General features: G+C 48.1%; 2 protein-coding genes across 2 annotated transcripts; both read right to left on the minus strand.

Annotated features, from left to right (window-relative positions):
• Positions 1-7501: 7501 nt before the first annotated feature.
• Positions 7502-9368, minus strand: C9H21orf140 (chromosome 9 C21orf140 homolog). The gene has a single exon (XM_007519745.3). It carries the CDS (start codon positions 8330-8332, stop codon positions 7565-7567), a length of 768 nt encoding a protein of 255 aa, XP_007519807.2. The 5' UTR covers positions 8333-9368; the 3' UTR covers positions 7502-7564.
• Positions 9369-10034: 666 nt separating this feature from the next.
• SMIM34 (small integral membrane protein 34) lies at positions 10035-19423 on the minus strand. The gene is made up of 2 exons (XM_016186682.2): positions 19227-19423; positions 10035-11715 (listed from the first exon to the last, which is right to left on the minus strand). The coding sequence occupies exons 1-2, from the start codon at positions 19231-19233 to the stop codon at positions 11315-11317; spliced, it is 408 nt and encodes a 135-aa protein (XP_016042168.1). The 5' UTR covers positions 19234-19423; the 3' UTR covers positions 10035-11314.
• Between the last annotated feature and the right edge of the window lie 7822 nt (positions 19424-27245).

The raw sequence follows: 27245 nt of genomic DNA on the forward strand, positions 1-27245 counted from the left end.
CACATCACAGCCGGCACCACAGATCTGTCCCCACCCTCCTGACAATAACCCATGTAGTTTTCCCAAAGTCTTAGAGAAAGACTGTTTGCTTCTGGTTTTATTGATCTATTTATTTATTTTTCAAGTATTTATTTATTTTTCAAGTGATCTATTTATTTTTCAATATTTTTTATTGATCTATTTATTTATTTTTCAATCAGATCTCCAGATTCCATGTGGGTGAAACCACCCAGTAGGTGCCTTTCACTCCTTACTTCAATAAGCATCATCACTTCCAAGTTCCATCCTTTTTTGTCCCCAAGGACACAATATCATCCTTAAATTTTTTTATCTTTATTTATTTATTTGATAGAGGCAGAGAGAAACTGAGAGGTGAGGGGCTCTGTGTAAGCTTGGCAGAGCTTAGGGAAAACTCCCCCCATCCTTGGATGGAGGTCTGGGAAAGACACCCCCTTGTTAGTCTCTCTCAACTGAGATGAGCAAAGGGGAAAAACAGTCTCTCAGATTTAGTTCTTCCCTTTCAGACTCTCAAGCCCATAGAAACCTCACTGCCTCTCCCCATTAACTGCAGGCCGCATGGCTGCTTGCCTTAAGGTTCATTCAAAGTTCACATAGTCACCCAGAGTTCACACAATCACTTCACTTTTGATCACTAGAGAAAGCAAACTCCATCAAACACCTCCCTGACATCAGTCAGTGAAACTCCAAACTTTATTTCCTTATAATTTTGATAACTATCATGCTCTGTTTATCTTCTCTCTATCTCACCCTGCTGGTTTAACCCCTATATTTCTCTCAAACACCTTTGGATAATTAAGTTGCTTGCATCGTGGAGAATAATTGTCTTGACCTTTATGTATCTCATCAATTCCTATCATACCAGCCCCCTACTATAGGGGCAAGCTGACCTTTAAGAAACCTGTAATTTCTGACATATTTGAAAAATGTTCTTTGTCTATACCTCTATTTAAACCCATGTTCATCTGCTGATAAACGAGAGTGCTTCAATCTTCCCCGGTGTCTCTTGTCTGTATCGCTGGGCCCTTGAGCCAGCGAGGGAGAATCAGTCATTTACCTTCCTGTCTGAGAGTCAACCCACGTGAGCTCCAGCAGAGAGGGGAGGGCGAGATAGGAGAAATGGACAGAGAGATACCTGCAGCCCTGCTTCACCACTCATGAAGCTTTCCCCCCTGAAGGTGGGGACCGGGGGCTTGAACCTGGGTCCTTGCTCACTGTCATGTGCTTAACCACCACCTGGCCCCGCATCATCATCTTTTTGATTGAGGAGGAGAATTTCGTGGAGTACCTATCTCCTGTCTTCCTCCTCCACCCCCTCATGCCTGCACCCCAGTACTGTAGATGAAGAGCCTCTGTAAGCCCACGTCTATGTCCTTTGGCCATGAGTCCCAGGGGCTCCTCTACAAAGGGGTGGTGACATGGGACTCCCATCTGAGCAGACAGGAATGGGGGTCCCCCTCCCTGGGCCACAGAGAGGAGGTTCCTTATGGAGACAGAAGCCTCAGCCACTCCCTTCTGCACCCATGGGTCCCTCAAGACCTATACCCCGCCCCCCCATCTCTTTCCTGCCCACCCAGATGTCTGTTTGTGGTTTCACTGTTGGTGGGAGAGGAGCCTCCAAACCTCAGGCCTTGTAGGGAGGAAGTTAGGGTGAGAGGCCGCCTCCCTGTGGCCTGCAGTGAAGGAGTGGGAGCAGAGCCAGGCGGTGACACACCTAGTTACACGCCAGGAACCCGGTTTTTTTTTTTAATTCCTTTTTTTTTTATTTTTAAAAATATTTATTTATTCCCTTTTATTGCCCTTGTTGTATTGTTGTGATTATTATTGTTGTTGTCGTCGTTGTTGGATAGGACAGAGAGAAATGGAGAGAGGAGGGGAAGACACAGAGGGGGACTGAAAGACAGACACCTGCAGAACTGCTTCACCGCTTGTGAAGCGACTCCCCTGCAGGTGGGGATCCAGAGCTCAAATCGGAATCCTTACTCCGGTCCTTGCGCTTTGCACCACCTGCCCTTAACCCCTGCGCTACAGCCTGACTCCCTTAATTCTTTTTTTAAAAATGATCTTTTATTTATTGGACAGAGGTAGCCAGAAATTGAGAGGGAAGGGGAAAATGGGGGGGAAAGAGACAGAGAGACACCTGCAGCCCTGTTTCACCACTTGCAAAGCTTTCCCCCTGCAGGTGGGGACTGGGGCCTTGAACCTGAATCCTCGTGCATTGTAGCATGTGTGCTCAACCAGGTGTGCCGCCACCTGGCCCGGACCAGGGTTTGAGCCCCTGGTCCCCACCTGCAGGAGGGAAGTTTCATAGGCAGGGAAGCCGAGCTGCAGTGTTTCTCTTTTTCTTTCCCTTCATCTCCCCGCCCCCCCCCAATTTCTCTTTGCCTTATCAAAAGAATAAATAAGATCAAGAAAAAAAATGTTTTTTTTTTTAAATGAAAAATCCAGGCCAAGGAAGTTTCTCAGCCGAGATTTGTTTCCCTGCATTAAAAGGGAGGGGTACCCAGATGTTCCAGATGTTTCTCTGTGGGAGGCAGCCCTCCTGTGTCCTGGGGTCTCCTAGGTCATGGACACATGGTCAAAATAGAGACGTGGTGCTCAGGGTGTCTGAAATCTGCCCCCACCACATTTCAGCTTGGTCCAAAGCTTTCCTGCTGCAGAACAACCACCACCTCCCCCCCCCAAAAAAAAAAAAAGATCTATAGTTTGAGTTCTTTTTGGTCTGGCCATGACAATACCTTCTTCTGCCACTAGGAGGCGACAATTCCTCACTGCTTGGCATCACAGGTAGGTGCCAGGTATTAACCACTTGCAAACAGCTCACCTGGGTGGGTGCCTGCTTTGCCAGACGCAGAAACCCAGGTTCGAGTCCTGCCCTGAACTGCACTGGGGAAGTTTTCATTCTGTGATGTCTTTCCTCTCGTTCTCTCTGTCTCTCTCTATCTGGAAAAGTCAGCTCAAAAGTGAAGCCCAGGCGGGGGTGTGTGTGTCCAGGGAGGGTTGGGGGGAGGAAGCTGAGTGCACGTGTGGATGGATTTAGGGGCTGGGGGTGGGGTCCCCAACCAGGCCTCCCTATGTGACCACAGCCGTGCAAGCCCCTCTCTGAGCCTTGACCGAGAGGAAATCCAGAAGGTGGTTAAAGAGGTGGGTCTCTGAAAGATGTATCAGAGATAAACTGAAATTCCTGTCCTCTCTCCACCAGGGGGAGCCCAGCCTCCCACTTCTTAGGTCACACTTAAATATTATTACTATTATTTATTTTGGATAGAGACAGAGATTGAGAGGGAAGGGGAAGACTTCTTGTCCAGAGGCAAACACTGCTGGGGGCTGGAAACACTTGGTTAAGTGCACACAGCACAAAGCACAAGGACTGGGCCGGGTGGTGACGCACTTGGTTGAGCACACATGTTACAGTGCTCAAGGACCCAGGTTTGAGCCCCCAGTCCCCACGTGCAGGGGGAAAGCTTTGCAAGTGGTGCGGTTGTCTCTCTGTCTCTCTACCTCTCTGTTTTCCCCTTCATCTTCTGGCTGTTTCTATCCAATAAATAAATAAAAGATAAAACAATAAAACACACACACACACACAAGGACCTGCAAAGGATCCAGGTTTAAGCCCCCAGTCCCCCACTGCAGGGGGGACACTTCACAAGAGGCAAAGCAGGTCTGTAGGTGCTTATCTTTCTCTCTCCCTCTCTATCTCACCCTCCTCTCTCATTTAGCTCTGTCCTATCCAATAAAATAGGAAAAAATGGCCACTAGATGCAGTGGATTCATAGTGCAGGCACCAAGCCCCAGAAATAACTCTGGAGGTGGGAGAGAGAGAGACCTGCAGGTGGGGACCAGGAGCTTGAACCTGAGTCTGTATGCATGGTTAAGTGTGTGCTTTACCAGGTATTCTGCTACCTGCCTCCGTAAGTCTTTTTTAAATATATATTTGTTTATGACAGGGGAGAGAGAGAGAGGGAGAGGGAGAGGGAGAGGGAGAGGGAGAGGGAGAGGGAGAGAGAGAGAGAGAGAGAGATTACCAGAGCATCATTCTGGCACGTGCAGTGCTGGGACTTGAACCTGGTACTTCATATGGAGAGAACACTTTATCTACTGCGCCACCTCTTGGGCCACATACCCTACTCAGTCTTCAAAGACATATCCCTGACACAAAGCAGGAAAGAAGTACAAAGGCAGGCTTGTGAGTGAGAGGTGTCTGAGATGCTTATCAGGACATCCTGGTTCCTGCAGACACTGCTCACCCAGGCAAAGAAAGGGGTGCAGTGGGGGCGGAAGGAGGGATTTCCAGCTGCTGGGGTGCCCTCTTCAAGACATCTCCAAATCCTCACCTCTCGGGAGACATAGCTGATGGAGGGAATGACACCTACCCCCCCATACCTCCAGGTGCACAGGCCTGCACCCCACTGCCCACAGAAAGGCTCTCTGAGCCGGGCCCTTGAACACAGTGCTGCCCAAGTGGGAATGAGGGCTTCCCGTGGAGGAGGCGGGCCTGGGCCTGGGGTCACTGCAAGCCCTCAGGTGAGTCTGTTTCCAGCAGGTGTCTGTCTGAACCACAAGAGGTCAAGTCAGGACGCATGACGTGGGGAAGTGACAGTCACAGGTAGATGTGTCATCTTCTTCCTGGTCCCCTGGCTGGTGCCCTCTGCCCAGGTGAGCTCGGGCTCCTGGAGTGGCACCTGGCTCCACCTGCCTGATCACCTCAAGGGCCACCATCCTCCAACACCCCACCTCCGGGGAGTCAGCCTGGTCCAGGGAGAGAGTGGAGGTATGGTTGTTGGTGACCCGGGAGGAGTCTCACCTCTCAGTGAGAGCAGTGATGCTGACACAAGGTCCCTCCCAGGGGGCTGTGCTACTTGTGAGATTCAAGCCATGACTCTCCTTCCTCCCCATCTCCCCCAGCAGGAAAATTCTGCTTAGGACCCTTCATGCCCTAACCATAACCACAGATGGTCTCAACGGAGATGTCAGACAGCAAAGTTTTCATGAATGAAAGTATCTTATTCAATACCCTAATGATAAAAGAAAGAAGGGGGGGGATGGGAAGAGGGGGTAAAGGAAAGAGAAGGGAGGGGGAGAAAGATGAGGAGAAAGAGGAGGAGGAGGAGGAGAAAGAGGAAGATGAAGAAGAAAAAGAAGAGGAGGAGGAGGATGAAGAAGAGGAAGAGGAAAGAGGAGAGAAAGAAGGGAGGGGAGAAAGTTGAAAAGAGGATGAGAAAAAAGAGAAAGAGGAAGGCAGAGAAGGAAAAAAGAGGAGGAGGAAGATGAAGGAGGGAGAGGGAGGAGGAGGAAGGAAGGAAAAGGAGTAGGAGGGAGAAGCAGGAGGAAGAAAAGAAAGGATGAGGAGAAGAGAGAAGGGAAGAAATGGAAGAGGAAGGAGAAGAGAGAAAAAAGAAGAGAGGAGGAAAAGAAGAAAGGGGAAGGAAAAATGGAAGTCTAAGAAGAAAAAGAGGAGAAAGGAGAAGAGAAGAGGGAGGAGGAGGAGGAGGAAGAAGGAGAAGGGGAAGGAGAGGAGGAGGAACAAGAGAAGAGGGGGGAGAGGAGGAAGAGGAAGGAGGAGGAGAATGAGAGGAACCACAGCAGAAGCCACGAGAACTTGCCCCCAAGAGTGAAGGGAAACGGGCAGCGGTATCGCCATTGGCCTAGTTGTGGACACGTTGTTGAAGCCTGGCCTGGGTGACGGTCGCAGGAGCCGTGGGGTGGTGAGGGCTCGGGAGACGCCAGGCCCAGTCCCAGCTACCTGTCCCCCAGTCTGATTTACTCCTGAATTAAGTGAAGTGTCTGGTCTGCAGCCTCAGTGAAAAAAACTGGGAACCCGGGACACCAGCCAGGCCCGGCCTGTTCCCCAGCACCCAGAGCTCCTGTGACTTGCCCCTGAGCGGCCAGGCTTCCTAAGACTGAGTTTCTTAATTGTAAGTCTGACATTAGCAACCCAGGGGTTCATGGGGGGGGGGGGTGTCTTTTCAATTGCTCTGGCTGCACTATGGTCTCTTCTGCTGGTTTTTCACTTTCTTTAAATTTTTTTTTTTTTGCCTCCAAGGTTATTGTTGGGGCTCAGTGCCTGTACCACGAATCCACTGCTCCTGGAGGCTAGTCTCCCTACCCCCGCTTTTGTTGCTCTTGTTATTTAACGTTGTTGTGGTTATTGTTGTTGTTGTTATTGATGTCGTTGTTGGATAGGACAGAGAGAAATGGAGAGAGGAGGGGAAGACAGAGAGGGGGAGAGAAAGACAGACACCCGCAGACCTGCTTCACCGCCTGTGAAGCGACTCCCCTGCAAGTGGGGAGCTGGGGCTTGAAACGGGATCCTTACGCCAGTCCTTGCACTTCGCACCACATGCGCTTAACCCGCTGGGATACCGCCCGACCCCCTATTTAAAAAATTATTATTATTATTATTATTGCTATTTTTACAAAATGAAATGTCAACAGGAGTTTGAATCCACACCATTCCCATCACCAGAGTTCTGAATCTTCAGTCTCCCCACTGCAAGCCACCACAGTTCCCCTGAGGTTGTAGACACGGGCCAGCCATCATCTCTACAACTGTCTACATTTGTACATCATTGTCCCCTTATTTCTTCCTGATTCAATCCTCTCTTCCCCTCCAAGTCACTCATGACAACATAACTACCTCCATATGTCCCTCTTCTCCTTCTCTCTCTCTCTCTGGGTGCTGATGGAGCTGGAGTGCAGAGTCCTCTTATCTTCTGCCTCCTATCACTTCTCCCCTGCTGGGAGTCTGGATCAAGGTTGCTTTGGGGGTGCAAAAAGTGGGAGTTCTGGCTCTGTAGTTGCTTCTCCACTGGACGTGGGTGTTGGCTGGTCTATCCATACCCCCAGCCTGTTTCTATATTTCCTTGGTGGGCCTTTGCTGGCTTTTCAAAAGATGAAACTGGCTATCAGAGGAATGGGGAATCTGGAGTTTTTAATTAGGGTCTGAACAGTGGCACACTAGGTTAAGTGTTTGTATGAACACGCACAGGAACCTCCTGTCCCATACCTGCAGGGAGGAAGCTTCATGAGTGGTGGCAAAAATAATCTTTTATTTATGTATGTTTGGATAGAGGCAGACAGAAGTTGAGAGGGAAAGGGAGGGAGGGAAAGAGAGAGAGTGAGAGAGAGGTTGCTTCACTACTCATGAAGCTTCTGCCCTGCAGGTGGGAACTGGTAGCTTGAATCCAAGTCCTCGCACATTGTAATCTGTGCACTCAGCTGGCCCCTTGCACAGAACTCTTGGGCTGGCTTATTCCTGGCCTCCCAGTGCACTCAGCTGGCCCCTTGCACAGAACTCTTGGATTGGTTTATTCCTGGCCTCCCAGTGGACGCTGTCCTTAGAGTGACCTCCACAAGACAGAAGCCAAGATGCCAAAGTTGCCAAAAAGCTTTAATGAGACCTTCACTAACCTTCATTTTGCCAGCATCCCCAAAGAGCCCCTAGGCCTCTCAGCAGCAGTCAGAGATCACTGCTGAAGGACCACGTTCAAGTCCCAGCACTTGGTGAAATCCCCGCCCCACGGGACCACAGGACACAACACTGCCTCTAGGGGAATTTACTGAGATAGTAGTTCTCCCACTTCCGCACCTTGTTGGTCAATGTTTTCCATTTGCTGGGATTGATCCTCTCGATCCCTTTGGTGATCAAATCGCTGAAGAGGATGAACTGGTAAGAGTAGATGTTGTCAAAGGACTGGAGACAAAACTCTTTCCTGTTATTGATGATAAACCATTTCAGAGATGACCAGGCAGAGTCCAGAGGACTCAGATAATTGTACGAGAAGGGTAGAGACAGCAGCTCATGGCCATAGGACCTGGCCACCTCAGGACGACACACGATGCCCGTCAAGTTAATGGCGGACGTGCCCTGAGCTTGACCCTGGGCTTCTCTGCCATCCTTGAGCTTCTCCTCCTCTTCCTCCTCCTCCTGCTGCATTTTCCCTTTGACCACGATGATGCACTTCCCGTAGGCCTTCTTTGTCATGCCACAGAATTCAAAGAAGAGGTTGTCTTCTTGCCTGGCGTACAACTCGTCCCTCAGAAACATCCGGTATTTCCAAGGCACCCAGCCTTGGCTGCCCCCGGCGTGCACCACACACCAGGTGGGCGTCTGCATGAAGTAGCCATCACTGAAATCTTCCCCAGTGACCAGACTTTCTGGGATGTCCGTTTCCCCGAAATACACCGTCTTAAAACCCTCATACTGCAACTTGCGAAGGGTCTTCAAGTACTGGAGGCACTGCTTCCTCTTCATGCTGTCATGTGAGCTTCCCCTAATGAGTATTCTCAGAAGAGGGTTTGCAAAGCGAGGCATGCTAGTTCCTCCTGTGTCTTTTCAGATTGACATGTCTCCATCTAAGGTGTTCTGGCCAGGAGGAGAGGGGGAGGGTCCGTGACCTCATAAAGGACTCTCCTCCAGAGTCCAGATGGGACAATGATCTCACAAAGGCCTTTTTTACTGAGTTCAATGTGGTAGCCAATATGTCCCCCCTCAGAACACTAGTTATCTCTACTTAGACTCTTATCAATGTAGCGTGTACCTTATAACCAGCCATCACTGTTGGCCATAACTAATTTTTGTCATGTATTTTTTTATTGGGTACAGATGGACAGAAGTCCAAAGGGAAGGTGGAGATAGAGAGGGAGAGAGACAGAGACACACCTGCAGCCCTGCTTCACTCTATAGGAAGCTCTCCCCTTCCCCTCCCCTCCCACAGGTGGGAAACGGGGGACTTGAACCTGGGTCCTTGATCACTGTTGCACGTGCACACAACCAGGTGTGCCACCACCTAGCCCTGGTGATGACTAATTTAAGGAATTCATTAATTGTATAGAACATTAATCTGTTGTCATATTGTGAAGGTAAGGGTGAGAAGATTTTGTATCAAATATTGGTGGTCCAAGGACATATAAGGGCCTAGGTTTGGAAGGAGACCAGTCCTGTGGCTGGCCGGGCAGGGGAGTGAGGGGGACGTTAGTCAGAGCTTCCGGACTCCAGTGGGCTCCAATGGGTCCCCGTTGTGGTCTTGACCCTCTAGCAGACCAAGAGGGACAGGATTCAATGGTGGGAGTGAGGACACAGTGGCTGGAGGTGGTGGGGTCCCAGAGCCTAGGAGAGGTCAGCAGAGCAGACCCTGCAGAGACCCTCTCCCTGGAGCCAGCCCTCTTTCCCACACTACTAAGGTCCCTGCAGGGTCTGCTCTGGCTCTGTGGGCCTCTCTCAGACTCTGGGGCATCCCCACAGCCTGCACCCACTCTGTCCTCACTCCCTTCACTGGAGCTCTGGCCCTTCTGGTTCTCATCTCTCATCAGATATTTCAGTCCTTTGTGGAACCTAGAGGATTAAAACACAGGAATTTGGGGGTCGGGCTGTAGTGCAGTGGGTTAAGCGCACGTGGCGCAAAGCACAAGGACCAGTGGAAGGATCCCGGTTTGAGCCTCCAGCTCCCCACCTGCAGGGGAGTCGCTTCACAGGCGGTGAAGCAGGTCTGCAGGTGTCTGTCTTTCTCTCCCCCTCTCTGTCTTCCCCTCCTCTCTCCATTTCTCTCTGTCCTAGCCAACAACATACGCCATCAACAGTAACTATAATAACTACAACAAGGCTACAACAACAAGGACAACAAAAGGGGGGGAAATGGCCTCCAGGAGCAGTGAATTAATGGTGCAGGCACTGAGCCTGATCAATAACTCTGGAGGCAAAAAGAAAAAAAAAGGAACTTGCAAAAGAAAAAAGAGAAATTGTAAGACTATTGAGAACAAGAGTAGTTCGTATTGGGAGGGCTAGGGCACAGAACTTTGCTGGTGGGCATGGTGTGGACTATACCTTGTGATCTTATTTTTTTTATTTATGTAATTCTTATTTACAAAGTGGAAATATTGATAAGACCATAAGACAAGAAGGGTACAACTCCACACAATTCCCACCACCAGAACTCCGTATCCCATCCCCTCCTGATAGCTTTCCTATTCTTTATCCCTCTGGGAGTATGGACCCAGGGTCATTGAGGGGTGCAGAAGGTGGAAGGTCTGGCTTCTGTAATTGCTTCCCCACTGAACATGGGTGTTGACAGGTGGATTCATACTCCCAGCCTGTCTCTCTCTTTCCCTAGTGGGGAAGGGCTCTGGGGAAGTAGGGGTCCAGGACACATTGGTGGTGTCATGTGCCCAGCGAAGTCAGGTTAGCATCATGCTACCATCTGGAACCTGGTGGCCTCACCTGAACTTCCCAGGTTTGAAGCAGCCTCCTTGAAGAGCTCATGCCAGGTGTTGTCTCCAAGTTGCCATCTTGGCTCTGCCTCCACCTTGTAATCTTATAACCTTGTAAGTCACTAATACAATTTTTTTTTAAGAAGCAGTACTGGGGTGGGGCAGGTGGTGGTGCACCTGGTTCAGCGTACACATTACAATGCACAAGGACCCAGGTTCAAGTCCTTGGTCTCCATCTGAAGAGGGAAAGAAGCAGTGCTGCAGATCTCTCCCTCTCTCTGTCAGTCTGTCTGTCTTCCTCTTTATTACCTCCTCTTCTCTTAATTTCTCTCTGTTTATATCCAGTAATAGATAAATAAAAATATTAAAAAAAGAAGAGGCAGTACTGGGGCTAGGTAATGGTACACCTAGCTAAGTGCACATGTTCCAAAGCTCAGTGACCAGGGTTCGAGCCTCTGGTCCCCACCTGCAGGGGAGAAAGCAGACGAGAGTTCAGGATCTACTGACTCCACAATTAATGTACAATGGAGGCCACTCCTGATGAAATGAAGAACTTAGAATATTGACAACCGACTTCTATATTCCAGTCTGAACTCTTAGATTCCCCTTGGGAATGTAGCACCCAGCCCTCATGTTTGCAGCTGAATCACTAGATACTCAAGAGTTCACGTGCTAGCTTTTCCTCACCTGAAGTTCAGTTGTTTCTTCATTCAAGACTCCATATTCAGCCTACGTTTCAGAGCATTGGATCATAGGTACCCCAAGAATCCAGCACTGCTTCTCTAGATATTTTCTTGGAACACACTTCACGTGGGTGGGGGGGGGGGGGGCCTCATGACTGAAAAAAAAAAAAAACTCCAGCCACTTCTTTAAGGTGCCAGGTTGCTTGAGAAGGAAACAGGATACTGGATTCTGGCCATATGCCCATCAGCCACAAGTGCCCACATCTCAAAGGTCTCCCAGCTTCACTCTTGGGCTTGACTCCTCTCTCAAGGTTATAGATAAGCCCCAAGGTGTCCGTCCCTCCCCGCCTGCCCCAGGTAGCTTGGCCCTCAAGGAGGCTTGTTGGCCTTGACCTTCAAGGGATTCCTTAAAGTTCCATGTGGGATCTGTTGTCATTACACGTTGGCCCCAGGCTGACCTGGCTGGGCTGTAGGACAGTTGTGTTATTAGTGGTCAGGGCAGGGCACTTGGTTCCATTTTTCTGAAGCCCTTGCTTGTTGAGCTCAGAGGTCAAGTTTGAGTAATACATGTCTTCCAAGGACTTGTCATTCTTTCGGAGGATATTGCTAGCCAACCGGAAGAGGAAAATCACTCCGTAGATGCCAAAGATGGTGAGGATGTACCAGGCAGCGCTGGTCCCTTCGGGAAGCTTCAGGGCCCTGGTGGAGTTGGTGTCATTCTTCCCCTCCACGTGGTTCCTCAGCAGGGGCTCCAGGACTCTGCTAACCTGGGTCTGGTTGGGGGCTCCCTGAGCAGTCCACTGGATCCCTAAGAAACAGATGACTTCATCATTTTAAAAATATTTTATGGGAGCTGGGCGGTAGCGCAGTGGGTTGAGCGCATGTGGCACAATGCCCAAGGACTGGCATAAGGATCCTGGTTCAAAATCCTGGCTTCCCACCTGCAGGGGAGTCATTTCACAGGTGGTGAAGCAGGTCTGCAGGTGTCTGTCTTTCTCTCCCTCTCTCGATCTTCCCCTCCTCTCTCCATTTCTCTCTGTTCTATCCAACAACAATGACATCAATAGTAACTACAACAATAAAACAACAAGAACAACAAAATGGAATAAATAAATATTTTTAAATTTACATTTTATTTATTGATTAATGAGAAAGATAGGAGAGAGAAAGAACCAGACATCCTTCTATTACATGAGCTGGTTGGGACTGTGCTCAGGACTTCATGTTTAAGAGTCCAATGTCTTGTCCACTGCCCTGGACCATAACTTCATCATCTTTAACAACTGAGTAGTATTCTATTGTGTGTACATGATACCACAACTTTCTTAGCCTCTCATCTGTCATTGGGCATCTGGGTTGCTTCCAAGTTTGGGCTGTTACAAATTGTGCTGCTGTGAACACAGGTGTGCATAGATCTCTCTGTATGGGTGTATTAGTTTCCTTTGCATAAATTTTCAGGGGTGGGGGACACTGGGTCCTAGGACAGGTCCATTTCTAGTACTCTGAGAAGTCTACAGACTGCTCTCCACAGGGATTGAACCAATTTATTTTTCCACCAGCAGTGCAGGAAGGTTCCTTTCCTCCCCTGCATTACTGTTAGCAATGGATGCTTCTGCCCCGTCTAACCCACCTGCAGGGGAGTCGCTTCACAGATGGTGAAGCAGGTCTGCAGGTGTCTATCTTTCTCTCCCCCTCTGTCTTCCCCTCCTCTCTCCATTTCTCTCTGTCCTATCTAACAACGACAACATCAATAACAACAACAACAATAATAACTATAACAACGAAAAACAACAAGGGCAACAAAAGGGAAAATAAATAAATATAAAAAATAAATAAATATAGTTTTAAAAAAACTTAGAAAAAAAGAAAAAGAAATGGACCTTAAGCATTCAGATAAAAGGTTAATACTATCCATAATACAAAATGCAAAACTTAAACTCTAAAGAGACTACCATTTTGCTATCAGGTCCGCCAAGGTACATTTCGAAACACATCAGGTGACTACCCTGCAGGGTTATCAACCAGCTCAGGCACAAGAAACAAGACGACAAAGGAGCCGGAAGACAGCTCGCCCAGGAGAGCACAGGCCGTATGATGCATGAGGCCCTGGGTTCAGACCCTGGCACCACAGGGCAGCACCAGGCTGGCACTGGGGGAGCTCCACAGGTGGTGAAACAGTGCTATGGTATCTCTCCTTCTCTCTTTGTCTCTGTAGGGCTCCTTTCAAAGAGAAATAAAACGGTGTTGTCACTCATGTGTAAGGCCCTGGTTTGTTGCTTGATGCGGTGGCGGCGGGACGCAGAAAAAGGAGGTTTGGAGCAGAAAGGGAACGCAATCTTTTATTCGAGCGGGAACCCCAGGGTTGGGGTGGGAATGCGGCAGTTCAGGCCACGTGGAGCCAGCCAAGAATGGCTGTCCCCCTCCTACCACACCACTGAGCAAGAGAGCAAGAGAGCAAGAGAGCAAGAGAGCAAGAGAGCAAGAGAGCAAGGGAGCAAGGGAGCAAGGGAGCAAGGGAGCAAGGGAGCAAGGGAGCAAGGGAGCAAGGGAGCAAGGGAGCAAGGGAGCAAGGGAGCAAGGGAGCAAGGGAGCAAGGGAGCAAGGGAGCGGGAGCGGGAGCGGGAGCAGGAGTGGGAGGCCTTTATAGGGCAACAACCAGGAGTGAAGTGTCGGGACAGGATTGGTTGGGGAAAGCACCTGAGAATATGGCGGGAAGTGGCAAAACCTGAGGACAAAGACTGCATCTGCATAATTCCCCAACACTGGTTTGTTTGTTTTTTCCCTCAGTGAATGAGTGCAGCATTAAAAAGAAGAAGAGCTCCCACCTACAGGGGAGTCAACTCCCTCCACAGGCGGTGAAGCAGGTCTGCAGGTTGTCTATCTTTCTCTCCCCTTCTGTCTTCCCCTCCTCTCTCCATTTCTCTCTGTCCTATCTAACAATGACAACATCAATAACAACAATAATAACTACAACAATAAAAAAGACAACAATGGCAACAAAAGGAAAAATAAATTTAAAAAAAATTTTTTTAAAAAAGGAGGAGGAGAAGAAAGCAGCTGTGTTTCACGCTCCCTGATCAACTAGGAGCGGCAAAGAGAATCACCTGAAAGCACAGCCAGACAGGACTAGGCTCACCTCAGGAGCCCTCCAAGCCAGGGCTAAAGGCAAACACCAGTGGCTCATGGACAGAGAGGGGCTTAAGGAGAGATGTCTGGAGCTAAAAGCCGTACCTACCAGGAGCAGCAGTCTGCCAGTTAACGCACCACTTCTGGTCTGAGTTTTATCAACAAAAAGACTGCTGAAGGGAGAAGGAATTGACCGAAACCTCACCAATTTATAGCTGTGGGTCTCCACTGCTGTTGTCCCTCAGGGGCTGGAACAGCAGCAGGGAATCCTGATACTGACATAAGGGGCCAAGAACTGGCTGGGTAACTCAGGAGAAAATTACACTCCTGGTGGTCCAGAGGTATGGCTGTATAGGAGCCTTTTCATATCGTTCTCCTGATTAAAAAAAAAAAAAAGAGTAATACGTATAAACAATTTTATACCGTGGTTGAAGGAAGAGTGTGAAGAGAGACATAAAAATTAAGGAAAAAAAAAAACACTACAGCCCAACCCAACAAAAATATCATCAGCCTGAATAGGGGGAGGGAGAGCAGTGACAGAACTCAATTGGAGACTGTGCTGTTGAGTGGCTGGGGGTGTGGATCCACCAGCCAATGCCCACGTCCAGTGGAGAAGCAATTACAGAAACCAGACCTCCCACCCTCTGCACCCCATAAAGAATTTGAGTCCATACTCGCAGAGGGGGTTAACGGAAGGGGAAGTAAACCAGAGGTCTCTGTAGCCCCCATTCCACTAGGACTTGAAAAGTGTGAGTCAACTGGAATGTTGCTTTTAGACCATGAATAGGAAGCAAATCTGGAAAAACCAGAGGGAGCCAGGCACTGTTTCTTTTATCTGAGAGAGAATAGGGAACAAAGAAAGACACCCAGAAGTAGTAATAGGTGTGAGGGTGACTTAGAAAGGAAGTGAAGTGGGGGGGGGGCAGCGCAGTGGGTTAAGCACACGTGGCGTAATGCGCCAGGACCAGCATAAGGATCCCGGTTTGAGCCCCGGCTCCCCACCCGCAGGGGAGTCGCTTTACAGGCGGTGAAGCAGGCCTGCAGGTGTCTGTCTTTCTCTCCCCCTCCTCTCTTGATTTCTATCTGTACTACCCATCAACAACAGCAATAACAATAGCAATAAAAATAACAACAAGGGCAATAGAATGGCCTTTGGGAGCAGTGGATTCGTAGTGCAGGCACCAAGCCTCAGCAATAACCCTGGAGGAAAAAAAAAAAAAAAAGGAAGTGAAGGCAGGACTGTTTAAAAACGGGAAAAAAAATCTACAGACATAGATATAGATAAAGAATCAGCCCATATATTGTGAACTTGGGAAACCTGCTAGAGTTTCCAATGGAGGAATGGGACAGGCAACTCTGGTGGTGGGAATGGTGTGGAATTACACCCCTGTTATCTTCCAATTTTATAAATCAATATTAAGTCATTAGTAAAAAATAAAAAGGAGGAAAAAATAAAAGTACACTGTTTTGCCAAGTCCACAAACCAGGTTTGAGTTTAGCCTCTGTCATATTTAAGGAAGCTTTGGTTCTTTGGCCTCTTTCATTCTCTCTCTCTCTCTCTCTCTCTCTCTCTCCAAACATGTGAGGGGAATGTGTTTGATCTGCTTCATGGCTGATGAGCATGATTGTGGAAACCCTACCACCAGCATGGAGGCAGATGCGATTACTGACGTGTTGCCTTTTTTATACCTGGGGAGTCTCACCTGTCAAGTTCATATTCAAAATAAGCTTAGCCAGAGCCCAGGAATGTACATGTAGACTTAGTCACTGCAGCGTGACTTTTGTGATGATTCACACTTAAGAGCAGCTCGCATTGTAGTGATCGAGGGACGGCTAAACGCATTTGGGGGACGGCCACACCGTCGTGGGAAGCAAGATAGTGAGAGAGAAGTAATGAGATTGCTCGCTGTAAGATATGAAAATGAAATAGCAAACTCCTCACCAGATAGAAAGTGCTTGTAAGCCAAAACAATAAGGAGGGGGTAATGTCACTTACCTGCAACTTCTGTACAAAATAACTTTAGGAAAATAGCCAGGAGATTGCTCCCTGTGAGACAAAGGATGGGATTCTCACTGTATACACCTCTTTGAACATTATGGAAAAAATTTTAAAAACTGTAAAGCGACTCCCCTGCGGGTGGGGAGCCGGGGCTCAAACTGGGATCCTTATGCTGGTCCTGGCGCATTCCCCTTTTGTTGCCCTTGTTGTTTTTTTACCTTTGTTATTGTTGTTGTTATTGCTGTCATTGTTGTTGGATAGGATAGAGAGAAATCGAGAGAGGAAGGGAAACAGAGAGGAGGAGAGAAAGATAAACACCTGCAGACCTGCTTCACCACTTGTGAATCGACCCCCCTACAGGTGGGGAGCCGGGGCCTCGAAAAAATAATTTTTTATTAGCAATTTGATATTGATTTACAAAATTACGTATCAACAGTATAATTCCACACCGTTCTCACCACCAGAGTTCTGAATCCCCAGTCCCTCCGTTGCAAACCACAACATTCTCCCAAGGTTGCTGACGTCGGTTAGCTGTCCTCTCCACAACTATCTATCTACATTTGTACATAATTCCCTCCATTTTTCCCCAGGTCCAGTCCTCTCTTCCCTCTCCAAGCCACACGGGACCCTATAACTACATTCAAATATTTCTCTCCTTTTCGTCCCATCTCTATGGCATGCACATTTATTTTTAGAAAGAGGCCAATTCAAAACTGAAAAAATCCAGGGGCCAAGTGGCAGCTCACACAGTTACGTTTCCACAAGTTACCATGTGCAACGACCCAGGTTCAAGTCCCCAGTCCCCTCCTGCACGGGGGGGACTTCACAAATGGTGGAGCAGTGCTGCAGGTGTCTTTCCTTCTCTCTATCTCTTTCTCTCCATCTCCCTTGGCCTCACTATCTCTCCGTGTCTCTCACCCACAGGCAGCTATGGAGCTGTGTAGGCACAGAGTCCCAGCAATAACCTTGGCAAGAAAAAACAAACAAACAAACATAGGAGTGTTAAAAAAAAATTCTAGGAGCCTGCGAGCACTTGTCTGTTCTGCCTGGCAAGGGCCCCCAGGGTAAAGCTGTCATAGACCCTGCAGAATCTGAAGATTCAGATCTTAATGAGTGTTTGCTTCAAAGCTGCATTCTCTGCTGGGGGAACCAACCAGAAAAGAAATTCCGAAGGCCGAGCAGTGGCGCATAACATGGTGAGATGTGTACCTGCTGATCTCCACTGCTTCCGAGCCTGTCTCTAGGGCTATGTGCCATGGGGACACAGACAGGACACAGCCACCCATCCCCACCCCAAGTCTTCAAAGGGGTTTATGCCATATTTTCTTGTTGCTAACTGACTTAGCTAATTGGGGTGCTGGTGCTACCTCGTCTCCAGTTGTCAGAACAGGTGAAAAATCTTTCTGGATGGGAGTCAGGCGGTAGCACAGCAGGTTAAGCGCAGGTGGTGTGAAGCACAGGGACTGGTGTAAGGATCCTGGTTCAAGCCCCTGGCTCCCCACCTGCAGGGGAGGCGCTTCACAGGCAGTGAAGCAGGTCTGCAGGTGTCTCTCTTTCTCTCCCCCTCTCTGTCTTCCCCTCCTCTCTCCATTTCTCTCTGTCCTATCTAACAACAACGACATTAATAACAACAATAATAACCACAACAATGATAAAACAAGGGCAACAAAAGGAAAAAAATAGCCTCCAAGAGCAGTGGATTCATGGTGCAGGCACCGAGCCCCAGCAATAACCCTGGAGGCAAAAAAAAAAAAAAGAAAGAAAGAAAGAAAGAAAGAAAAGAAAAGAAATAATACCACCACCAGAAGTTGTAAACTGGTATCGATGAGATTTCTTGAGAACTTAAAATAAGGAAGAGGGGGCAGGTGGGTGGTGGCACACCCAGTGAAGCCTCCCTTCCCCATCTGTAGGGTGGGCACTTCCTGCCACCCAAAGTGGTTCTTTTTTTTTTTTTTTTTTTTTTTTACCATGGGGGGTGAACCTCCGGTGAGACTCGGGTTTGAACCTGAATCTTTGCTGCCTCAGACATGAAAGCCTTTGAAAAACCAAACAGTCAACTTGACCAAAACATCCTAGACACTAGGTAGGCTAAGAGAAGATATTGAACATAGGTACACGTATGCAAACTTGTAGAACTTTCTGGGAACTGTCAGAGAAGGACATTACACACAGTCACATAAACATAAAGTAGACCCAAGTAAGACCCAGTAAGCACTCGCCAGGGAGCGAGCACAGAGCCCCAGATTTGAGTGAGCTTGGTCTCGGGTTCTATTCTGGGTGGTGCCTTCTTCATAAATAAACCTACAGAAAAAAACTACAGAGGGCGGAGGTAGACAGCATAACGGTCATGCGAAGATACTCTCATGCCTGAGGCTCTGAAGTCCCAGGTTCAATCCCGTGCTCTGGTGTTTCTCTCTGTATCACTCTCTCTGAATCGCTCTCAAAAATAAAATAAATATTTTTTTAAAAAGAATTACAAAACATTAAATGATTTTAAAGCCCATCTGTGGATCTAAAAGAAACACGGTTGCAACTGATCCACTCACCATTCTTTAAAGAGAGAAAAAAAAAAATAGAAGTTGACTTGCATCTTAATGGATAAGCATATCTTCTGGAGGAGACTTTTTTTTTTTTTTGCCAATGCTACTTTGCACTTGTAACTTAATGCTGTGGCCTCTACATTATTTTATTCTGTTTATTTTTATTTTTAAAGATATTTATTTATTAGGAAAAATAAAAACTGTGAGAGAGATTTGCTGTTCAAAAAGAAAGAAAAAAAGAGAAAAGGATATAGGGGCTGGGTGGTGGCACAAAAAAGAAATTATTATTGGTTAGAGACTAAGGATTATCAAGAGGGAATACCAGAGGTATCTCTCTGTCTCTGTCCCAGAGAGACACCTGCAACATTGCTTCACTGATTGGGAAGCTTTCTTGTGGTGGGGAGCAGGGGACTGAACCCAGGTCTTTGCACATTGTAATGTGTGCACTCTGCCTGGCCTGTTTTATTTTGTTTTACTGTCATTTTTAACCAGAGCACGACCCAGTTCTATTTTTTTGGTAGTCCCAGGAATTGAACCTGAGGTCTCAGCGTCTCAGGCATGAAAGTCTTTTGCAGACCCACTATGCTGTTTCTCTCCCCGGTCCTCTACAGAGGTTCAGAACTGGCTATCCTTATCACTCAGGGAAGTACTTACATTCCATGAGGGGGTCTTTGCCTGCACCCTTCAGAAGGTGAAGTCAAGTGTCAGGAGAGAAGAAGCTCCTTCTTGCCAGTCTGGAACCTCAGTACAGGGAGTAACATGACATCCCAAGAATTTCAGCACAAGCACAAGTAGATAGTCCTCAGAGAAACACTGGCTGATCAGCTCATCCGAGGGCCTGAGTTGGAGAAGAACAGGAGAAGCAGCCTGGCTTTGACTAGTCCTCAACTTCAGGAGCAAGGCAGCTGGGTGCCATGGGGTCCCTCCCAGGCCCCATCCAGGCCCTGAGGTGGCGTGAGCCCTGCCCTCTTTGAGGTGGGTTTCCTGGTTTACCTCCTAGAAGGTTCCTGAATTCCCCTGCTCTGCACCTGCTGCAGGTGTGGCTGAGGCCGGAAACCCGGTGGACTGAAGTGGCCGCTTCCTCCCAGGATGTTTCTCTAGAATGAGGAAACCTGGACAGGAAACTGCAGGTGAGGAGGACGCAGCTGGGGGCCCAGGATCCACACCAGGACTCTCTGGGCATGGGCTCCAGGGGCTCCAGGGGCACCATGCTCCAGCTGAGGGACCGCACTTTCCTGCCATCCTGTGACCCTGACCACAATAGAATCGAGGTAGGTTTTGCTGGAATGTGCTGGAGTGAGTGTCTGGCAGAGGAGGAGGCCCCAGGAAGGGGAGGTGGGGGCCTCTGGCGGGTCCCAAGATGTAGCATCCCAACTCCCTGCTCTCCAGTCCTCATGCCTGGGCCTGGCTGACTGCAAAGGTTTGTGGGATTTTTAATTTATTTCTATTTCTTTGGTGGGAGGGAATTAATGGTTTACAGTAAATACAGTTTTTGGTACCTGTGTCAAATTTCTGAGTTTTCTGCAAAAGACTCTCACCCTCAGCCTAGGTCCTCCTCCACCCTCAGGCACCAGGACCTGAAAGTCACCACCCCCACCCACCCCTGGGTCCTTTACTTTAGTGCAATACACCAAACCTAATCCAAATACTGCTTTCTGTTTCCCTTTTCTGATCTTATTTCTTAAATTCTGTCCATGAGTCAGATCATTCCCACTCACCCTTCTCTTTCTGGCTGATCTCACTTCACATGATTTCTTCAAGCTCCATCCCAGATGAGGTGAAGAAGGTGACTTTATCACTCCTAAGAGCTGAGTAGTATTCCATTGTGTATATAAACCACAACTTGCTCAGCCACTCATCTGTTGTTAGACACCTGGGTTGCTTCCAGGTTTTGGCTATTACAAATTGTGCTGCTATGAACATAGGTGTACACACATCTTTTTGGATGGGTGTGTTGGGTTCCTTAGGATCTATCCCCAGGAGAGGAATTGCAGGGTCCTAGGGTAGGTTCACTTCTAGCTTTCTGAGGATTCTCCAGGCTGCTCTCCGCAGGGGCTGGACCAATTTACATTCCCACAGCAGGGCAGAAGGGTTTCTTTATCCCCACAACCTCTCCAGCACATGTTGTTACTGTCCTTTTGATGTGTGACATCCTCACAGGAGTGAAGTGATGTCCCATCGTTGTCAGCTATGAAGAATGATGAATTCACCTTCTTCATGTCATCTTGGATGGAGCTGGAAGGAATCATGTGAAGTGATATCAGCCAGGAAGAGAAAGGTGAATATAGGATGATCCCACTCATGAACAGAAGTCAAGAAATAAGAACAGAAGGGGAAGCAATGCAGAACCTGGATTGGGTTTGGTATATTGCACCAAAACAAAGGACTCTGGGGAGAGGAGAGGGGTGGGTTTTCAGATCCTGGAGCATGATGTTGGAGGGCGACCTAGGCTGAGGGTGAGAGTCTGTTGCAGAAAACTGAGAAATTTTACATATGTGTTGTATGCTTTACATTGGGTTGTTCTAGTTCTCCCCCACCAAGAGAATTGGATCAGTCCTGCTAGTTTCGCAGCCCGCTTGGCCCCGCCCCAAGGAACCCCGAGAGAGTGCCATAGTTCCAGAGTTCGAGAGTTGGAGAGTTGCAGAGTTCGAGAGTGCTTGGTGCCGCCGTGGGGGAAAGAGGCAGCAGAGTTCTGTTTGGTGATTAGTTTGGTTTAGTTTATGAATCATTGTTCCTGAATAAAGAAATACAGCTTCCCTGCCCAGCCGTACGTCTCTGGTCGTCTTTGTTACCCGCCCGTGAAGCTAGCCCGGCCAGCTGGAGCCTCCGAATTTTAACAACACATATGGACCAACAACCGCGTATACTGTCAACCATTAATCCCCACCCCACCCCTCAGAAGAAAAGTCAAGATCATGGCTTATGTGAGCTAAGTGACAGAGAGAACATGAGACCCAGACGGGAGGAGGGGGTAGCTGTTGACTCTCAGGTCCTGTCAGATCTCGTTCTATGGATTTGTTCCACTTGGGGGCACTTCCTAGACTTGCCCATACTTATAGGGGTCACTCTTCTGTTAAACTTCACTGTAAACTTCATCCTGTTGTTGCTTCAACACAGAAAGTCCTGATAAGTCAATGGGAAAATAAAGTAGAAAACCTACCCACCAGGGGTTGTGGAGGTGACTTAGTGGCAAGGCCCGCACCTTCTAAGCAAGAGTCCCTGGCTTCCACCCCCAGCACCATGTCAGAAAAGAGGTCTAGGGGCTGGGTGGTGGTGGTGCGTCCAGTTAAGCACACATATTACCAAGTACAAGGACCCTGGTTTGAGCCCCCACTCCACACCTGGTCTACAGGTGTCTACCTTTTCCTCTCTCTATTTCCCTAGCCTATCTCAATTTCTCTCTATCCTATAAAAACTAGAAAGAAAAAAGAAGAAAGAAAGAAATGGCTGCCTGAACTGGGGATTTATAGTGCTGACACAGCCCCAGCAATAACACTGGCAGCAATGAAAGATAGGAATGAAAGAAGGAAGGAAGGAAGGAAGGAAGGAAGGGAGGGAGGAGGGGAGGCAGGGAGGGAGGGAGGGAGGGAAGTGAGGAGAAAGAAAGGAAGGAGAGAGAAAGAAAGAGAAGGAAGGAAAGAAGGAAGGAAGGAAAGAAAAGAAAGAAAGAAAGAAAGAAAGAAAGAAAGAAAGAAAGAAAGAAAGAAAGAAAGAAAGAAAGAAAAAGAAAGAAAGAAAGCGAGGGAAGGCGGGGTCGGGCGGTGGGGCAGCGGGTTAAGCGCACGTGGTGCAAAGCGCAAGGACCGGTGTAAGGATCCCGGATGAGCCCCTGGCTCCCCACCTGCAGGGGAGTCGCTTCACAGGCGGTGAAGCAGGTCTGCAGGTGTCTGTCTTTCTCTCCCCCTCTCTGTCTTCCCCTCCTCTCTCCATTTCTCTCTGTCCTATTCAACAACAAATAGCGCCAACAATGGTAATAATAATAACCACAACGAGGCTACAACAACAAGGACAACAAAAGGGGAAAAAAAATGGCCTCCAGGAGCAGTGGATTCATGGTGCAGGCACCGAGCCCAGCAATAACCCTGGAGAGAAAAAAAAAAAATGGAGGGAAGGGAGGGAAGTGGGGAGAAAGAAAGATAAAGGAAGGAGAGAGAGAGAAAGAAAGGGAGAAGGAAGAGAGGGAGAGAGGGAGAGAGGCTTATGAGGCTCTGGACTGCGGTGTACCCAGTTGACTGCACATATGCAAGGACCAAGGTTCCAGCCCCTGACCCTCACCTGTAGGAGGACATCTTTATGAGTGTTGAAGCAATGCTACAGGTGTCTCTCTCTCTCTCTCTCTCCCTCCCTTTCTTCATTTCTCTTTGTCTTTATCCCCTAAAATAAAAAATACATTTAAGGGAGTTGGGCACTAGTTCAGCGGGTTAAATTCAGGTGGCACAAAGCGCAAGGACCGGCAGAAGGATCCCAGTCCAAGCCTCCGACAGGGAAATCACGTCACAAGCGGTGAAACAGGTCTTCAGGTGTCTGTCTTTCTCTCCCCCTCTCTGTCTTCCCCTCCTCTCTCCATTTCTCTCTGTCCTATCCAACATTGGCATAAATAACAACAACAATAAAACAACAAGGGTAACAGAAGGGAATAAATAAATTTAAAAATATATATACATTAAAAAAAATGAAAGGAACCCCACCAATGTGTCCTGGAGCTCCGCTTCCCCAGAACCCTTCCCCATTAGGGAAAGAGACAGGCTGGGAGTATGGCTCGACCTGCCAACACCCATGTACCCATGTATAGCGGGGAAGCAATTACCTTCTGCATCCCACAATGACCTTGGGTCCATACTCCCAGAGGGTTAAAGAATAGGAAAGCTACCAGGGAGGGGATGGGATACAGAGTTCTGGTGGTGGGAACTGTGTGGAGTTGTACCCCTCTTATCCTGTGGTTTAGTCAATGTCTCCTTTTTATAAGTAAAAAATTTAAATATAAAAAAAGAAAGAAAAAAGGGTCATAATAGTTCTGCAAAAGGACTTTCATGCCTGAGGCTACAGAGTTCTGAGTTCAGTCCCCTACACTGCCATAGGCCAGAGCTGAGCAGGGCTCTGGTCTTGCTTTCTGTATCTCTTTCTTTCTGTATCTCTCTCTCTCTCTCTCCCTCTCTATCATAAAAGAATAAAGCATGCTTAAAAATTAAAAATATGAAAAAGTAGAATTCTACTTTAAGTATCAGATATGGGTTGACTTATTTTTAGGAGAAAGACACAGAGAGAGAGACCAGAGCACCACTCAGCTCTGGCAAATGATGGTGCTTGGGACTGAACCAGGACCTTTGGAGCTGTGATCATGTAAGTCCTGCATTCTAATGTGGAGTGATCTCCCCAAGCCCTTGGAATGCTATTTGGATGCATTCTCAGGGGCCAGGTGGTGGCGCACCTGACTGTGCACACATGTTACCGTGCGCAGAGACCCGGGTTCAAGGCCCAGTTCCTCATCTGCAGGGGAGAAGCTTCACAAGTGGTGAAGGAGGTCTGCAGGTGTCTCCCTATTTCTCCCCCTCTCTATCTCCCTCTACCTTCTCAGTTCCTCTCTGTTCAATAACTTAAAATAAATAAATAAAGTTTAAAAAAACTGGAAGGACAAAAAAAAAGGATGATGTATTCTGCTATGGCTGTGCCCATATGTGGCTGCATGGTAATATTTCAGGAGAAGTGGCAGCAGGAGGAGGGGTGGGGTGCTGGGGTCAAGACCATGGTCATGGAGGCTGCACAGCTGCCAGCCACCCTGCTGCATGGCCTGGCTGACGTTGCCTGTTTGCCATTCCTGAGTGTCTACATAACAGCGGAACGGAACAGTCCGTGCCAGCGGGAAGGCTCAGACCTGCCTTCCTCCTTGCGTGCCTCTGCTTGGGATGTCTGGATCCAGCTGGACACACACCCACCTACCTAAACACGGCCAAGCAAAATCACTAGCCTGGTAAATATTTTTCTGAGCTGTGGCTCCCCTAGGAAGAACCCCAGCACCTCTTGGCTCCTTTGATCTTCCCAGAGGAACCGTTACTATTATCATCATTATTATTATTATTAATTTTTACTTTGACCCACTGACAAGTTGAAAGATGCCTAAACTGGCAACAAAAGTGACCTTAATGTAAAATATACTCTCCAAAAAGAGGAGAGGCTAGGGGCCAGGCCAGGCCACACCCAGCTGAGCACATACATTACCATGTGCAAAGACTTGGGTTCAAACCTCCGATTCCGATTCCCATCTGCAGGGGGGAAGCTTCACGAGCAGTGAAGCAGGGCTACAGGTGTCTCTCTGTCTCTCTTCCTCCCTATCTCCACCTCTCCTCTCAATTTCTCTTTGTCCTATTAAAGTAAGAAAAAAGTAAGAGAGAAAGAAAGAAGGAAAGAAAGAAAGAAAGAAGGGGAAAAGTGGCTTCTAGGAGTGGTGGATGCCTAACATCATGCAGTCACCAAGTCCCAGTAATAACTTTGGTGGAAGAAAACGAGAGAGAGAACTAGAGAGGGGGAGAGGAAGGAGAGAGAGAAGGAAGGAAGGAAGGAAGGAAGGAAGGAAGGAAGGAAGGAAATAAGACAGAAAAGAAGCCAGTTCCTTTGCATTCCAAGGAGCCAGAACTGACCTTGAAAAATGTCAGCGGCTAAAGCTCCTGGGAACACGTGACATTCTCTCCCAAGAAGCAGGTGCTAAGGAGGCTGACCTCACCAGCCCTCCTTACAAAGACTCTGTAAACTCAGTGGGTCAGGAGCCCTGAGGGGAGAGCTGGCACCTGGCTCCTTCCTTGACCAGCTCCAGGTGGAAAGTCCTCACGGTGACCCAGAAGACTCTCCCCTGCCCAAGAACATAGGTTCCAGGTCATTCCACCCTTGCAGGGGGGCAAGAGCAAGATTCCCAGAGAAGTCTTCTAAGAGACATTTCCCAACAGCCTACTATGAACTGAACATCCTTACTGTCTTTCCTTCTATGTCCATATTCTCCAGCATTTAAGGGCGTTTCGTGCCAGGAGTCCCTCCCTAGCCCCTGCCCCCCCGCCTCCCAAGTCGAGAGAAACACCACTGGAGTCAGGTCAGGGCTTGAGCACTGAATAGCTGAGACACTGTGGCCTAGTCCGCCTGCCCCCCTCCCCCATTGCCATGAGCTTTGCCTGCAAACATTTTAAAAGGTCACTAAATTGTGATGCCCTGAACAGTTCCAGAAACACAACGGTATTGTGTTGTATAATCACCTGGTTTCTTTCTCCCAGATAGTCGTCACTTGAACTCTTGATGTCTGGTAAACAGAAAATTCTGTATCTTCTTCCATTTTCTAGGTCTCTGGGTCAACCAAAAGAGACTTTGAAATAAATAACGTTAGTTAATGAAGTCTTTTTGACCTAACTTTATGCTCTTATCAGTGGCATTGACCCTCGCAGATTTATTTTAAAACTTCCTTTTATGATCTTTACTTATTTATTGGATAGAGACAGCCAGACATAGAGAGGGAAGGGGAAGATCTAGAGACATCTTCCTTACTTGCGAGGCTTTCCTCCCTGCAGACAGGTGGGGTCCGGGGGTTTGAACCTGGATCCTTGCACACTGTTGCCTGTGGGCTCCATCAGGTGGCCACCACCTGTCCCCTCCTCCTTTGCAGATTTCTTTGCTCTGTTTGTTTCCCTGAACAAACTGCTCTGCTTTTTGCTGAAATAAGATGTTTTGGAATTCCTCTGATGTATCTTGAAATGGAATAATAAAAGGCAAGAAGCCCAATGGTCAGTGCTAGACCACTTGCAATCCTTCTTTAGAAGTGTAAGTTTGGGGGGGTCAGGCGATAGCAAGGTGGGTTAAACACACATGGCACAAAGTGCAAAGACTGACGTAAGGGTCCTGGTTCCAGCCCCCGGCTCCCCACCTGTAGGGAGGGTCACTTCACAGGTGGTGAAGCAGGTCTGCAGGTGTCTGTCTTTCTCTCCCCCCCGTCTCCCCCTCCCCTCTCCATTTCTCTCTGTCTTATCCAACAACAATGATGTCATAACAACAATAATAGAAACCACAACAACAAGGGCAATAAAAGGGAAAAAAAAGTGTAAGTTAGTACAAACCCTCTGGGCTTCTCAAGACTAGGCTTGAGTCTTTGAGTAATCAGTTTGTTTCTGTGTTGGAAGACTTTGTGTCATATATATATTTATATTTAAAATATTTAATTATTCACTCATTTATTAGATAGTGATAGACAAAAACTGAGGTGGAAGAAGAAGGGGGAGAGGGAGAAAGAAATAGACACCTGCAGCCCAGCTCCCCCTTTTGTGAAGCTTTCCCCTGCAGGTGAGGATCATAGGCTTGAACCCGGGTCCTTGCACATGGCAATGTGTGCGCTCAACCAAGTGCACCACCTCCCTGTCTTTATACCTTATTTTTTTTATATACAGTAGTCTGTACATGCGTAACATTTCACAGTTTTCCACATAACAACACAGCCCCCACTATGTCCTCTGCCATCCTGTTCCAGGACCTGAACCCTCCCCCACAACCCACCCCTCCCAGAGTCTTTTACTTTAATGCTTTAAAACAGCAGCTTCATTCCAAGTTCTTCTTGTGTTTTCTCTTCTGATCCTGTTTTTCAACTTCGGCCTGAGAGTGACATCATCCCATACTCATCCTTCTGCTTCTGACTTATTTCACTCA

Source organism: Erinaceus europaeus, chromosome 9 (assembly GCF_950295315.1).
Source record: "Erinaceus europaeus chromosome 9, mEriEur2.1, whole genome shotgun sequence".
NCBI lineage: Eukaryota > Metazoa > Chordata > Mammalia > Eulipotyphla > Erinaceidae > Erinaceus > Erinaceus europaeus.